This window comes from Artibeus jamaicensis, unplaced genomic scaffold (assembly GCF_021234435.1).
Source record: "Artibeus jamaicensis isolate MK-2021 breed Jamaican fruit bat unplaced genomic scaffold, CSHL_Jam_final contig_1621, whole genome shotgun sequence".
In the NCBI taxonomy this organism is placed as follows: domain Eukaryota; kingdom Metazoa; phylum Chordata; class Mammalia; order Chiroptera; family Phyllostomidae; genus Artibeus; species Artibeus jamaicensis.
This window is the reverse complement of record NW_026521315.1, coordinates 231,387-245,447: the sequence shown is the minus strand read 5'-3', so window position 1 is coordinate 245,447 and position 14,061 is coordinate 231,387. Positions and strand designations below refer to the sequence as shown.

At 34.8% G+C, this 14,061-nt stretch overlaps 1 protein-coding gene across 1 annotated transcript in view; it reads right to left on the bottom strand.

The window, feature by feature from the left end:
* The window catches only part of KYNU (kynureninase), a 106,345-nt gene that overhangs the window by 28,552 nt on the left and 63,732 nt on the right, over positions 1–14,061 (bottom strand). Inside the window, exons 9-10 of the mRNA XM_053669623.1 lie at positions 6,732–6,830; positions 5,868–5,941 (exon numbers count right to left, since the gene is read on the bottom strand). Coding sequence (XP_053525598.1) covers positions 5,868–5,941; positions 6,732–6,830 — 173 coding nt within the window. The remainder of the gene's footprint in view (positions 1–5,867; positions 5,942–6,731; positions 6,831–14,061) is intronic.

Sequence of the window (14,061 nt, the reverse complement as noted above, 5' to 3'; positions counted from 1 at the left end):
AGGCAAAATCAGCTTTACCTCTGTAATTTCAAAATATTGCATAGAATGGGGATAAAAAATAATTTTTTGATAAAAAGTGAAATTTTAAATTTGAAGCCAATAGCTCAGATGCCATGAAAAGTTTAGTGAAGAGTATGAAAAGGAAAAGATTACTTGACATATACCTTCAAGAAATGTCATTTAAGTAAGTCTTCCTTAAATTTATGGAACTAATCAAGTGAAGTCTCTGTCATAGGCACCTATTTCAGCTTTCAAAGTAACAGAGTAACTTTATTCATTTAGTTAACATAGCATTCCAATTTGTAAAGGATTTGTACCTATAAGTGCCCTACACCTGCTCAAGATGTTCTGAAGCAGCTCTGAGTGAAAGTCATCTGTCCCTCTGCTGTCCCTACGGCAGTGTCTGGGAATCCACCTCACACCAACCAAGGAGTTGCCTTGTGGCATATTTCTACCTCTGTGTGACCTGTTCTTCAAATCATTTATTTGACTATTGAAACTGTATTTCTCTAAACAGAGTATAAGATTTTAAAAATTGTAGGCATATCCTATATTTATTTCCATTCATGAAAGTTTCTTATACAAAAATATTTGTTGGTTATATTTTTTTATATGTCCTTAATTCACTCAGGTCATTCTTGTTATATGGTAAAATAGTGAACATGTTAGAAAGGACACTTTTGTTGAAATAAGTTAAAATGGAAGTTTCCTGAGATTAGAAAGTTATATGGATATATTAGAGGTCCTCATTATTTGATTACAAATAAAATATTTAAAAGATTCATTTAAAATAAATAAATGTTATACCAGTAGCTATACTTTTAAAGTAATTGATGGTGAAAAATAAAATATTTGATTGATATGCTCTGGAAATAGAGCTTAACATTATATAAAAATTTAAACTTAAATTTTTATGATATGTAGATTAAAATTATAATATGCTAATTATCAAAATGAATAAATACTAAATCTAGTTTTATTTTTGGTGTATTTTGGCAAATAAAATGATAGCAAAATATAATCTTTTTATTTTACATTTAACATTTTCAGCATGACCATAAAAATGATCATATCTACAAAAAATTTTTAAACATTCATCTTTTCTTTTTAATCCATGATGTTCAAGTCATTTGTTTTTGAAGTACCATGTTCAATTTCCTCTCTACTTCATCTGTTAATCATTCTAACTCTGAAAGACCTCATCGTTTGTGATTTTGTGATTCAGTAGTTTGTTAATGTCAATTGTATCATGAATTCCTGAATCTCTTGAGTATTTTACTTTACAATACATTTCATTATGTTTTCATTGTGTCTTCTGATATTTATAACATATACAATCATCAAGAGGCCAAGTATTTTTTATAGTGATTCAAAGATATAGATGCTAATACTACCTGGGAAAAGGTGCCAAATAAGTGCTAATTTTATACGTGGGTAATTCATAGTGAATGTTTCCTATCAGCCTTTGCTTTCCTCTATTATCATGTATTTTGGGGGACTGAAGAAATGCTTTGATAATCAGGAACTCTTATAATTTCCAATCAGATGAAAATAAGAGTAAAAAACTAAGCAAATGGTATAGATAAAAGTGTAAACTGGTGTCCTCCACAAATGTTTACTGTTGAAATCATTCATGATTGTAGAAGAGATACTCTTGGGCAAGAGGACCAAGGGTTGGGGCATTGAGAGAGTCTTCTAGAATATAGAAGAGTAATCACCTACTTTGGAACAGGAGCAAGAGAAAATGGTACACTGGAAGCTTAGAGCCATGGGAAGTAACGTTAATGACATAGGAGATGATCAAGTATATCTGATACTGCTGAGAGGTCAAGAATTCATGGCTGATAAGTCATCCATGTTAATAACTGAACAATTAACATCAGTAATCAGCTAAATAGCTAGAACAGATATTCTGAGAAGTCTAGGTCACATTTCAACTAGAGATTCTGTGAAAACTGTCACTTCAGAATTTCCTGATACTGGCCTATCCCAATGGAAATAATCTGGAGCCTTGTGAATTCACCACCTTGCTACTGCCACCTATATGTCTGTGTTCTTTCAGTCCTTATCAAGATGACCTTATGCAGGTACTGGGCAAGGATGTAAAGTTTAGTAAACCAGAAAGGATTACTGAGATACCAAACACAGTTTAAATTACAGATGAGTTGTGGATTATGGCATTCTCCAGTATTGTCTAGAGGAGGATGTGGAATCAAATGTACCAAGTGAGCATTGTCCAGAACAAAGATGCTTTAGATGCTCTCTACCAGTAGCCTTCATTGTAAAGCTGAGCTAAGTATGGCATATGCTTATCATTTTTATATCTTTTTGCTAAAATTTTGATGTTTACCTGTATCTTTTCTTAGGCTTTTATAACTATTGTTTAATGTGCCTTTTTTCAAGTTGCCAAATGGTAATAATAAAAAAAAACCAAAAAACTACATTTCTGAGTTCTAAAATTTGCCCTAGCCACACACTGAAGTCAGCGAGCCTCTTTGGCTGGTGCAAATTACTTATTACAATAAAGGACATGGCTGAAGCTCTTAATAAAGTTTTAAAAATGTCATCCATTTAAAGTCTTCAGTGAAACACCTCTAGATGTCATGCAAATGTGTTGGCATGATTTGAAATTCTAGCATGGCCATCAAAATGATCATTAGTCATCATTCTTGGTCACTCAGAATGTGGGATTCTTATGGGATTAAAAAATCCCAGGGGAAAAGAGCAGCTCAGCAGATTGAATGTGTAGGAGCATTGGGAAGTGTGTTGCAGCATCATGGAAAGTGAGGAAGAGCAGCTTAGTAGTATGTGTGATGTCACTGGACAGGGGAAAAAGTAAAATGGTAGAATGAATGTTAACACATCATACGATCCACTCCTGCATTCATGCTAGAGTGTCTCTGAACACTGTGGGGAGGGGATGGTGGGATCTTGAATTGCAGTCTATGGGTACCTACAGAAGAGGGTCCATGGGCTTGACTTATTTTTGAAGTCACTAAAATCAAAAGGTTAAGTAGTGATCCAAAGTGCACCAGAAAAACAACATTTATACAGTTAAAAATAAAAATGGAAAGGTATTTAAGTACTTATTTTAGTGATATATACCTGACTGTCAAATTATTACAATTGAAAGTATTTCCCTTCATATCTCAGAGCAATAATTACTAACTTTATAGACAATTACAGTCAGCCCTCAAGGAAAAATGTACAACATAGTATTTACTCAAGATCAGTTCTAATTTAATATAATTTGTAGCTACATTAGATACTTAGCATATGACTTTTGAATGAGATAAAGTGGTGATAAACTAGGAAAAGGTCAAATTCTAGTTGAGAATAGCAGCTTGAGTCATGATGCTTAATGCAGTGGATTGACTCTGACCTTTACTCATTCCCTTTATTGGCAAATGTTCTTGGAAAAAGTCTTAGGGCATCAGTATTGAACAATGGCCAAATATCTAATTTAAACAAACAAACAAAAAAGGAAGTGAAATATCTTGGTAGAAATGTAATTTACCAGTTGCTAATGGAAACATCATATCAAAGATATATCAAAATTATATACCAAATATTACACTTTTAGAGTGCATTTTTTAAAAAAATTTATTTAGTTATTTTTCAAGTACAGTTTTTTGTCTATTTCTCCCATCCCAGCCCCCCATTTTCATATCCTGGGCCCCTCTCTATACCAGGTGGGCCCAATGCCCTTCTTTCCCCATTCTGATGAACACAGGTGTGGGCTGTTTAACCTTGCACCTAGAATCCCTCTCACTTTACTGCCTGCTTTCATCTTGCTCTACCTCTTTATCAGAGGCTTTGATGACAAAATTTTTGCATTATAAATATGTAGCCAAATGATATGGAAGAATAAATTATTTAAATGTATATACTTTAAAAATACTTGATAAGGAATGAAAGATTCCAATAGGAAATGTTATTTGGATATTATTTATCTGAAATAATGTAGTTAGCCACTAGATGTCACCTGTTTTAAGCAACAAAATTTGTAACATCAATATCAGTTACTTTGCCTAGAGGGTATTAGTTGGGGTCATTGAAATTAGCCATACTAATCATCACATAAAAAAAGCTTTAACAAACTAACAAACAACAACAACCTAACAACAACCACGTTTTCCTGGAAGGAAGATTTTGTGAGTCAGGCCTGATTTGAGTCTTGTCAGTCTCCAAGGCGAGATAGGTAAAATTCAATAATAGGTAATAAAGTATAATTTAAAAAACAGTCAGAAGCATGGCTCTTACACAAATAAAAAAATGAACATGCATAAAGATCTTGTTCAACTCATTAATTAGTAAGATAAACCAGTAAGATGAAACGCCAGTATAAGAGAGAATCAAGAATGGAAACTTACATAGTCAGTCTGTCAAAGGCCTGTGGAAATGAACTTGGTGATAGGTAGGAAGTTGTATAATGTCCTAATGGTCAGAAAACATAGTGTTTGGGTTGTATTCTCTCCTTGAGAGAAATGAGCTCTACTAGGCAAAAGTCTGTAGTCAAAAATGCCACTTCGCAGAGAGGCAACAAAGTTCTCAGCTTACATTTGTGGATCACATATAATACTTGTGGGTTGTGCTTAGTGCTTTACGTGTATCACACCATTTTAGTCTCACACAACTGACAATGAGGTAGATGCTGATACTCTCTGTACTTAGAGGCTAGAACGGAACATGTAGAAACCAAGAAACATTCTTCAAATCGTGGACCAGCAAGCAGTCAAGCTGTCCTGTGAATCTGGTCTGCCTAGATGGTCTTTCTCCTACATGCATGGCAGTCTTATAACAAATGCTTTATATTATTTTCAGAGAATTTGGGACACAGGGAAAAATCTAATGTACTGACAATCAGTAGAGAAAAGCATCTGCCCGACAAAATATCTGTCTAGAGTCAATGATCTATTTAATGTTAAAACTCAGAATCTTTAAGGAAATTGTAGAATGAGTAAATGAACCATAAAAATTTATCTTAGATTTTTGGGGCTTATGTATGCAGAATCCCAGAAATATGAGGTACCCCAAGCCTTATTACTAATTCGGCTTCAATTCTTGTAAAGATTTTACCACTCAGACAGGGGCTGAGAAGATTCAGAAAATTAATTGAACTTTATTATATTACCAAGTAAGAGTTTAGTCAGTCTCCTTATCACACATACTTGGGTACAACTATGAAAGGTTTTTTTCCCCCAGAATATGATTTTCCCCTCATACCAGATAACAGGAAAAAATACACTGTGAGTTCCCCAGTCACATAAAAATGTGTAAATATGTTGGCGTATCACATTTGCATTTACACTTGCTCTAAAAAAATGCAGTTATATAACATAAAAGATGTATTGGTTTTTATGTAGCTAATCAGTTGTTTAGTGTTCAACTTTTTCAGTTTTCATAGATTATAAAATCTTTTAGGGCATAAGATATTCCTTACAAGACCATCATATTATGTTTCTAGCTTCGGCAGTAGATGTGACTTAAATAACAACACACTACATTTAAAACTCTATTAGAAACATCTCTGGTTGCCTTTGATTTATTCATCAATGTGACAAATCAGAACTTTTTTGAAGTCTAATTTTTGAAAAAAAAAAGAAATCTCTTTGCATTAAACCATCTGCTCTATGTGATTCCAATAACTCATTTTTGGCATTGGAGTCTCCCTTTTGTGATTTATTTTACTCAACCAGTTGCATTTCTTTCTGATAAAGCACATCATTGTTAATACAATAGTAAAATAATTACAATCAATGCATATTCATAATGGATGGCATCTTAAAGAAGTCACATAAATTTAGCATTTTATTAATGCAAATTAATTTATTCATCACCGAAGGAGAATTTAAAATGGTACTCACGCTGGTTTAACTGTATGGGTGTGTTTTTCATGGACAAAGGCGCCGGCAATTCCTCCTGCTCCTGAATTTAAATACTGGATTGAAAATAAATGAAATCATATGGGTTCATCTGAATATATGTCAAAGATAAACAATGTAACCAGACTTTTTTGTTGTTATGAAACCAACTTTTAACCAGTTCAAAATGTGTGATTATTTAAGCATTCATAATGAAACGTAATTTTGGGTCACGTTATCCAAAGAAAAGCAAATGAAACATAGAATTATTAATTGATAATAAATAGCTATTATTTTGGCCAAATTTTGCCCTGACAAGTAGATAATAGTTCCAATGAAATCAATCTAATTTCAAAATAAATTAATTTCAATTATTTTGTCACCAAAATATTTAAATAATAAAACTATCATATTTTAAAATTTTCTAAATGAAAATAAATTGAGTTTATTCCTATGCTTCCTGTTAAATTGTCTTCAAATGTTACTATCAACTCAATTCCATAAAAATTTACCTTATACATGTAGAAATTTTACAACATACCAAGAAAAAAAACCCTAACTAAAAAACTTAATTAACTTAAAATAACTTTTAAGTGCTGAGTTGTTTTTTCTTTTTCATAACCTTCTGACTTTTTATAGCAGCCAGAGAACTGAGGGAATAAATACTGAACAGTGGATGGAAACACCAAATTTAATTATCATACTATTCTATTGTATGACTATAATTAACTAAAATCAGGAAGTACACTACTAAAAGAAATTGGCAAAAGTAATTCCAATAGTTAAAATTGGTCACCTCTACATTTTTTAATTTAGGTTAATGTTAATGTGGAAGAGAAGGATATAAATATATTAACAACTTTGTACCTTATAGGAACACCAGCAGGCAAAATCGACTCCCCAGTCATGTAAGCGGAGTTCAACATTTCCAACTGCGTGTGCTAGATCAAAGCCAACAAAACAACCCTGGGGGAAAACATAATAACACGCTTTAAATTTGTTTAGTGATTAGAAATAATAAGTACAAATATCTTTAAGAGAATCTTCAACAAACTGCTGTAATAGTCAATGTAAATCTGGGTTACCCTTTGGTTCTCTGGTTCACTATGTGAGAACCATAAAACTCTGGGCATTCACAAAGTTCTTGTAGGTCAAAACAATTTTCATAATACCAAGACATTCTTTCCCTCTTGCACTGTGCTGATATTTGCAGTGGTTAAGCAAAAGCAGTGATGGGCAAAACTGCTCATCCACTGGTGGCTTAGCACGAATCCAGCCAGTGGCACCAAACTCTGCGAGTGGTCACTACATCCTAAAGCCATTCAACTGCAGGGGAGAAAGATGATTTTACTTAAAAGGCTCTTTCATAAATCTGCAAAAATGATAAATTTTTAGATCCATCATTTGAATCATTTTCATTCAAAAGACGAAAACACAAAACCTAACTTTTCATATTTTTAAGGTTTAATAAAGTGGGAAGTATGCATTAAGTATTTGACCACATTTTGAAGATGGTTGTCTCAAAGTAATGCACTTAATGTTATAATTTAAGTTGCATCTCAACAAGCTACTTTTACTTGATGAATAACCTTTTTTTTTCATGTAACGGAAACTGATCAGTAATAGTATGAATCATATCAGTCTGTCAGTTCGAGAAAAACAATTCATAGTATTTGTTTCCAATGAAAAAAAGTTCCCAAGAGATGTTAGAACTTTGGGAAACTTGTATTCACTTCTGTGGATATTACCTTTTCCCAGTATTTAAAAATGTTTCTGATTACCTTAGTAGTGATATATAATTAAAAAATAATACATAATGAAATATGTAAACATTTGGAAAATCTTCATAGCTCAGAAAACCAAGTGACCAATGCTTAATGTAATGCATCATGGATTACAGCTCTATTCAAAATGCAAAATCAACCAATAAATTTTCCTGGAGCAAAGGAGAGAAAGTTTAGTCATTTTGTTTCACATTCCACACTACTACTCCAAGAAGTCCTCGCTTGTCAAATTCTGGTGCATTATCAAAAAACATCTTCGATTAAACTACTTCTGCTTTTTCTGACTCTGTATCTGCATGAGGAACAATTTTCTTCATAATCTTCACAGGATAAAAAAAGCAAGAGATTGAATGCATCAGTAGATATAAAAATAGCTATCTTTTATGAAATCAAACAATAAAGTAATTTGTCAAATATAAAACATTTTTACTTGTTTCAGAAAAGTTTGTTTTTCTAACAATATATAATTTATGTTAAAATGTAATAGGCTTTTAATTTGCTATTCTAAAATAAATAAAAAATTATAAAAATTTAAAACTTATTAAATTGTAATTTCATTGAATATAAATAAATATAAATATAACATGAAAACCTTTTTGAGTCCTCTGTGATTTTTAAGTTTAGAAAAGCTTTGTGTTACTGAAACATTCAAGAACAGTTGCTGTAGTGTATCCTACTGAACTGAAGGAATTAATGGAAGTTTTTAGTTTATCACTTAATCTCACATCAAGCCACATTTAATTTGATTAACTCAAGTGTATACATGCTGTGACAAATTTCCTTAACAGTTGGGATTCTTTGTCCCTTCTTATATTCATGTTCTTTGCCAGATAACCCTGTGGACAGGGTTCAATTCTGTGCCACTGGGATGAGCCAGATAAGTTGTTTTGGTCCAAGGAATGTTAGCACATGTATTACAAGCAGAATCTCAAAAGCACTTGAGTGTATAGGAATGCTCTCTCCTGCCCTTTGCCATCTCTGTGAGAAGAGATAGCATGAGCCAACCTGCTGCCCAGATGGAAGATGAAAGAAATGTATTTAGATCAGAATCATTCTTAGTGAGCTCAGCCTGGATCTGCTTGCTCCCCACCCTCCTCCAGTGAGCTAGAGATACCTGCATGAGCTCAGCTGAGACTAGCAGGATTCCTGAGACCAAGTCCTGCCTCAATCAGCTGATATAAAGATAACTGTGGGGCACTGAGAATGAGTCACACCAAGATGTGCCTCAGCGGTGCCCTGGCTCATGTGGGTCAGTGAAATGAGCACCAGCCTGTAAAACAAAAAGTGGCCAGGGGGGGAAAATAAAAAAAGGAAGGATTGAGGATAAGAAGGACAAGACAGGGGGGGGGGGGGGGGGGGGGGGGGGGGGAGGGGGGGGGGGAAAAAAAAAAAATTTGAAAAAAAAAAATTAATTTAAAAAAAAAGTGGCCAGTTCCATTCCCAGTCAGGGTTCCTGCCTGGGTTGTAGGCCTGACCCTGAGTTGGGGACATGCACAGAAACAACCGATCAATGTTCCCCTCCCTCTCTTCCTTCCTCCCTTCCCCTCTCTCTGAAAATAAGTAAATAAAATTATTTTAAAAAACACTTTAAAGTACTTAGACTTGGATGTAAAATAAATAAATAAATACAAAGATGTGCTTCAATGGTATGCAGATTACTTAGAGCTAATATCAACTTTAGCAGCAGACTCAAGAGAAATTTCTGCACCTCCCTTTAACTACCTAAAAAAAGTGAATTTGGGGTTTTGCCTGTAATAAGACATCATCAGATATAACTTGTATTTAATAAGCATCTTCTATTATGATCTCCCACTGACTCTTTGAAGCCTCCCAGGCACATCACTGCATCCCTAGCTCTGCGTGTCCTACATGCCCACATCCCCTTGTTATCTCTGAGCCATTTCTGCTTGTGGGGCCTCTGACTCTCACATACGCAGGATTCCCATACAGACATATGCATTAAACTTAGTTATTTTCTCTTGCTAATTTGTCTTATGTCTGTTTGATTATTATTCAGACAGAAAACCTTGATGATAGAGAAAAGTTTGTTTCTCCCCCACACAACTCTTAAAAATATTTCTGACTCTATACTGTGTTCTCTACATACATTGACTTGAATCTTTTTTTTAAGATTTTATTTATTTATCTTTAGAAGGAAAGGGAAGGAAAGAGGAAGAGAAATATCAGTGTATGGTTGCCTCTCATGTGCCCCCTGCTGGGAAATGGCCTGCAACCCAGGAATGTTCCCTGACTGGAAATTGAACTGTGATCCTTTGGTTCGAAGGCACGTGCTCAATCCACTGAGATACACCAGCCAGAGCAACTTGAATCTTTAACAGCTTCATATCATCTGACTTTATTCTCTCATTGCTTACTTATATGGCTTCAAGTGTTTTGTATGTCTGCCTAGTAGAATTCAGTGTTTTAGAAACAAATTCTTCCAGAAGGACAATCCGGATTAGTGAATTTGTATTATCCAGACTGTACCCAAGTAGCAATTTTCTAAATTAATAGCCAACCATCAAAACCATTTAGCTTTCTGCATATCAAAATATTAAGTTTTGCTTAGAGAATATAGTGATTCACTTCACAGTAAGACAACTTTGTGCATTGACTGGTATTGCTCAGTTGGTTGGGTATTGTTCTGCAAAGCAAAAGGTCACTGGTTTGATTCGTGGTCAGGGCACATGCCTGGGTTGTGCATTTGATCCCTGGTCTGGGTGGTGTGAGAGGAAACTGATCAATGTTTCTCTTTCACATTGATATTTCCCCTCCCTCTCTTTTTTCCTCCCTTCCCCTTTCTAAATAAATAAATAAATAAATAAATAAATAAATAAATAAAATCTTTTAAAAGAGACAACTTTTTACATGAGCATGAAACAAAACAAAAACCAACTGGTCATTAAATAAGGGTGATAATTCACCTTGCAAAAATGTTTTACCTCTGAGATCTGTATTGTTAGTTTGCTAATAGCATGTATGTAACATTCTCAAAACTTTAGATTTTCTGCAACTTTGAAGAAACATCTACCAATTGATATTTTGAGGGAAATAATTATAGAAGGACCAATTTTAGATTGCTCTAACATCACTTAAGAATAACCCCAAACCAGGTGCGCCTCACTCAGCACTGACAGCCTCACACTGCCATCTGCAATTCCAGCAGCAGGCAGGGTACAGTTCCCCGTTGGTGAGCACCACAGCCTGGCAAGATAGTGATGGGGCCCACGACCACTGGGGAAGACGGCTGAGAACAAGGGGACTACATGCAGCTTAGGGCATGAGTCTGTTTGCATTGGGTGGCCCACAAGACAGTTGGGGATATTAGAATGTGAGAAGACTAACCCGTGTGATTGAGCATTGGAGATTTCTGGACCCACAGTCACAGAGTTTTTGATGGAGTCTGTTTGTAGAAAAGCCAGCAGAGAGATATTTTTGACAGTCCTTTTAGATAAAATTTGACCATGCTGGTTCCAAGTTGGCAATGGAGTAGGACAGGGCCGGTTCCATCTCATTGTACACATGGGAGAAAATCTTGGCTCATCTACTGAGGAACAGCACAAACAGCCAACAGTTCCCCAGCATATATGAAAATAAGGGACCAGAAATCGCGACGGTCATGGAAGATCCAAATGATCATAAAAAATAAAAAAAGAGTAGGTGAAAGCGGAGAATACCAGGATACCCAAAGGACACTGTACCACTGAATTTCACAGGTATTCCACCACAGAAGTTCACACCATAAACCCAAGGAGTAAGAACAAATCAATTTAGGAAGCTGAGGCTAACAAGAAGAGTCTCACAAACAATGGGAAGACAAAGAAACAATCCCCAAACACAAAAAAGGAGGAAGTCTCAGAAAGAATGCTAGATAAGATAGAGGCAAGTCAACTATCAGATATTGAATTCAAAGCACTAATTATCAGGAAGTTCAATAATGACCTACCAGAAACTACAGGGGAGCCAAAACGAATTAACTGCAAACTATATGAACATGAAAAAGGAAACAGAAACTATCAGGGAGGAAAAAGAGGAAAGGAAGAATACAATTTCTGAACTGAAGAACACAGTAAAGAATCAAAACCAGAATGGAGGAAGCAGAAGATTGGATCAGTGAGTTGGAGGACAAAGTAGAAAAAAAACTCCCAGAAAGAGCAAGAAAAGAAAGACAGGCTCAGAAAGAAAGAAGAGGGATTAAGAGAAATGCAAGATAATATGAAACATAATAATATCTGAATAATAGGGATACCAGAAGGAGAAGAAGAAGAAGAAGAAAAGATAGAAAACCTATTTGAAAAAACTAATCAGGAAAAACTTCTCTACTTTGATGAGAGAAAAAGTCACACAAATTCAGGAATCACAGAGTCCCAATCAAGAGGAACTCAAAGAGGCCCACTTCAAGACACATCATCATTAAAATGGCAAAATTCCAAGATAAAGAGAGAATCTTGAAGGTAGCAAGGGAGAAAAAGGAAGTGACATAGAAGGGAGCCCCATTAAGGTTAGCTACTGACTTCTCAATGGAAACACTCCAAGCAAGAAGAGAATGGTAAGAAATATTCCAAATAATGAGAACCAGAGGCCTGCACCAAAGGCTACTTTACCCAGCAAGGCTCTCAGTCAAGATAGAAGGCCAAATAAAGAGCTTCCAAGATAAAAGAAGTCTAAAAAAATATGCCTCCACCAAGCCAGCCCTGGAAGAGATACTAAAGGACTGCTTTCAAGAAGGAAAACAGAGAGACAGAGAGGAACACAGGTACAAAAATGGCAATGAATAAGTACCTATCAATAATAACATTAAATGTAAGTGGATTAAATGCTTCAATCAACAGACATAGAATAGCTGAATGGATAAGAAAGAATGACCCACACATATGCTGCTACAAGAGACCCACCACAGGACAAAAGACCTACACAGACTAAAAGCAAAGGGCTGAAAACAAATTTTCCAAACAAATGAACAGGGAAGAAAAAAAAAACAGGATAGCAATACTCATATCAGACAAAACAGACTTCAAAAAAAGGGCCATAAAGAGAGAACAAGAAAGTCGTTTCATAATACTCAAGGGAAGAATCCACCAAGAAGACATTAACATTGTAAATATATATGCACCCAAAATAGGAGTATACAAATACATAAAGAAAATCTTAGGGGACTTCAAGAAAGATATTGACAGCAACACAATTATAGTACAGGATTTTAATAACGCACTGTCAAAAATGAAGAGATCTTCTGAACAAAATATCAAAAAAAGATATTGTGGCATTGAACAATGCCCTAGATGAAATGGACTTAACTGATTTATATATATATATATATATATATATATATATATAGAGAGAGAGAGAGAGAGAGAGAGAGAGAGAGAGAGAGAACCCTTCATCCCAAAGAATCTAAATACACATTCTTTTCAAATGCACATAAAACATTTTCAAAGATAAGCCACATGATAGGACACAAAACGAGCCTCAACAAATTCAAGAAAATTGAAACAATACCAGGCATTTTCTCTGACCACAAGTGACTAAAACTGGAAACCAACCACAAAAGAAAAAACCCAAAACACTCAAAATCATAGATTGAATGGCATGCTAATAAACAAGGACTGGGTCAAGAATGAAATTGGGGAAGAAATAAAAAGTTTCTGGAAACAAATGACAATGAACTCACAACAAACCAAAAGTTATGGGACACAGGGAAGGCAGTCCTCAGAGGGAAGTTCATAGCAATGCAGGCCTACCTAAAAAAGACAGAAACATTTCAAACAAACAACCTAACCTTATGCCTGCAAGAACTTGAGGAACAACACCAAAGACAGCCCAGAGCAAGTAGAAGGAAGGAAATAACCAAGATCAGAGCACAATTAAATTACATAGAGTCTAAAAGCAAAATTCTAAGGATCAACGCATCCAGGAGCTGGTTTTTTGAAAAGATAAACAAAATTAACAAGCCTTTAAGTAACTTCATCAAGAGGAAAAGAGAGAACCCCAATAAACACAATCAGAAATAAAAGAAGAGAGATAACAACTGATACCACAGAAACAGAAAGGATTGTAAGAAATTACTATGCAGAACTGTATGACAAGAAATTTGAAAATCTTGGTGAAATGTACAAATTTCTAGAAAAATATAATCTTCCACAACTCAATGAAGAAGAAGCAGAAAGCCTGAACAGACCAATAACAGCAGATGAAATTGAAGCAGTAATCAAAATGCTCCTGATACAGAAAAGCCCTGGACCAGATGGTTTCCCAGGAGAATTCTACAAAGCATTTAAGGAAGAGCTAACCCCTATTCTTCACAGAATATTCCAAAAATTTAAAAGGATAAAAAACTCCCAAACTCTTTTTATGAAGCCAGCATCATTCTAATTCCAAAACCAGATAGAGACACAACAAAGAAAGAAAACTTC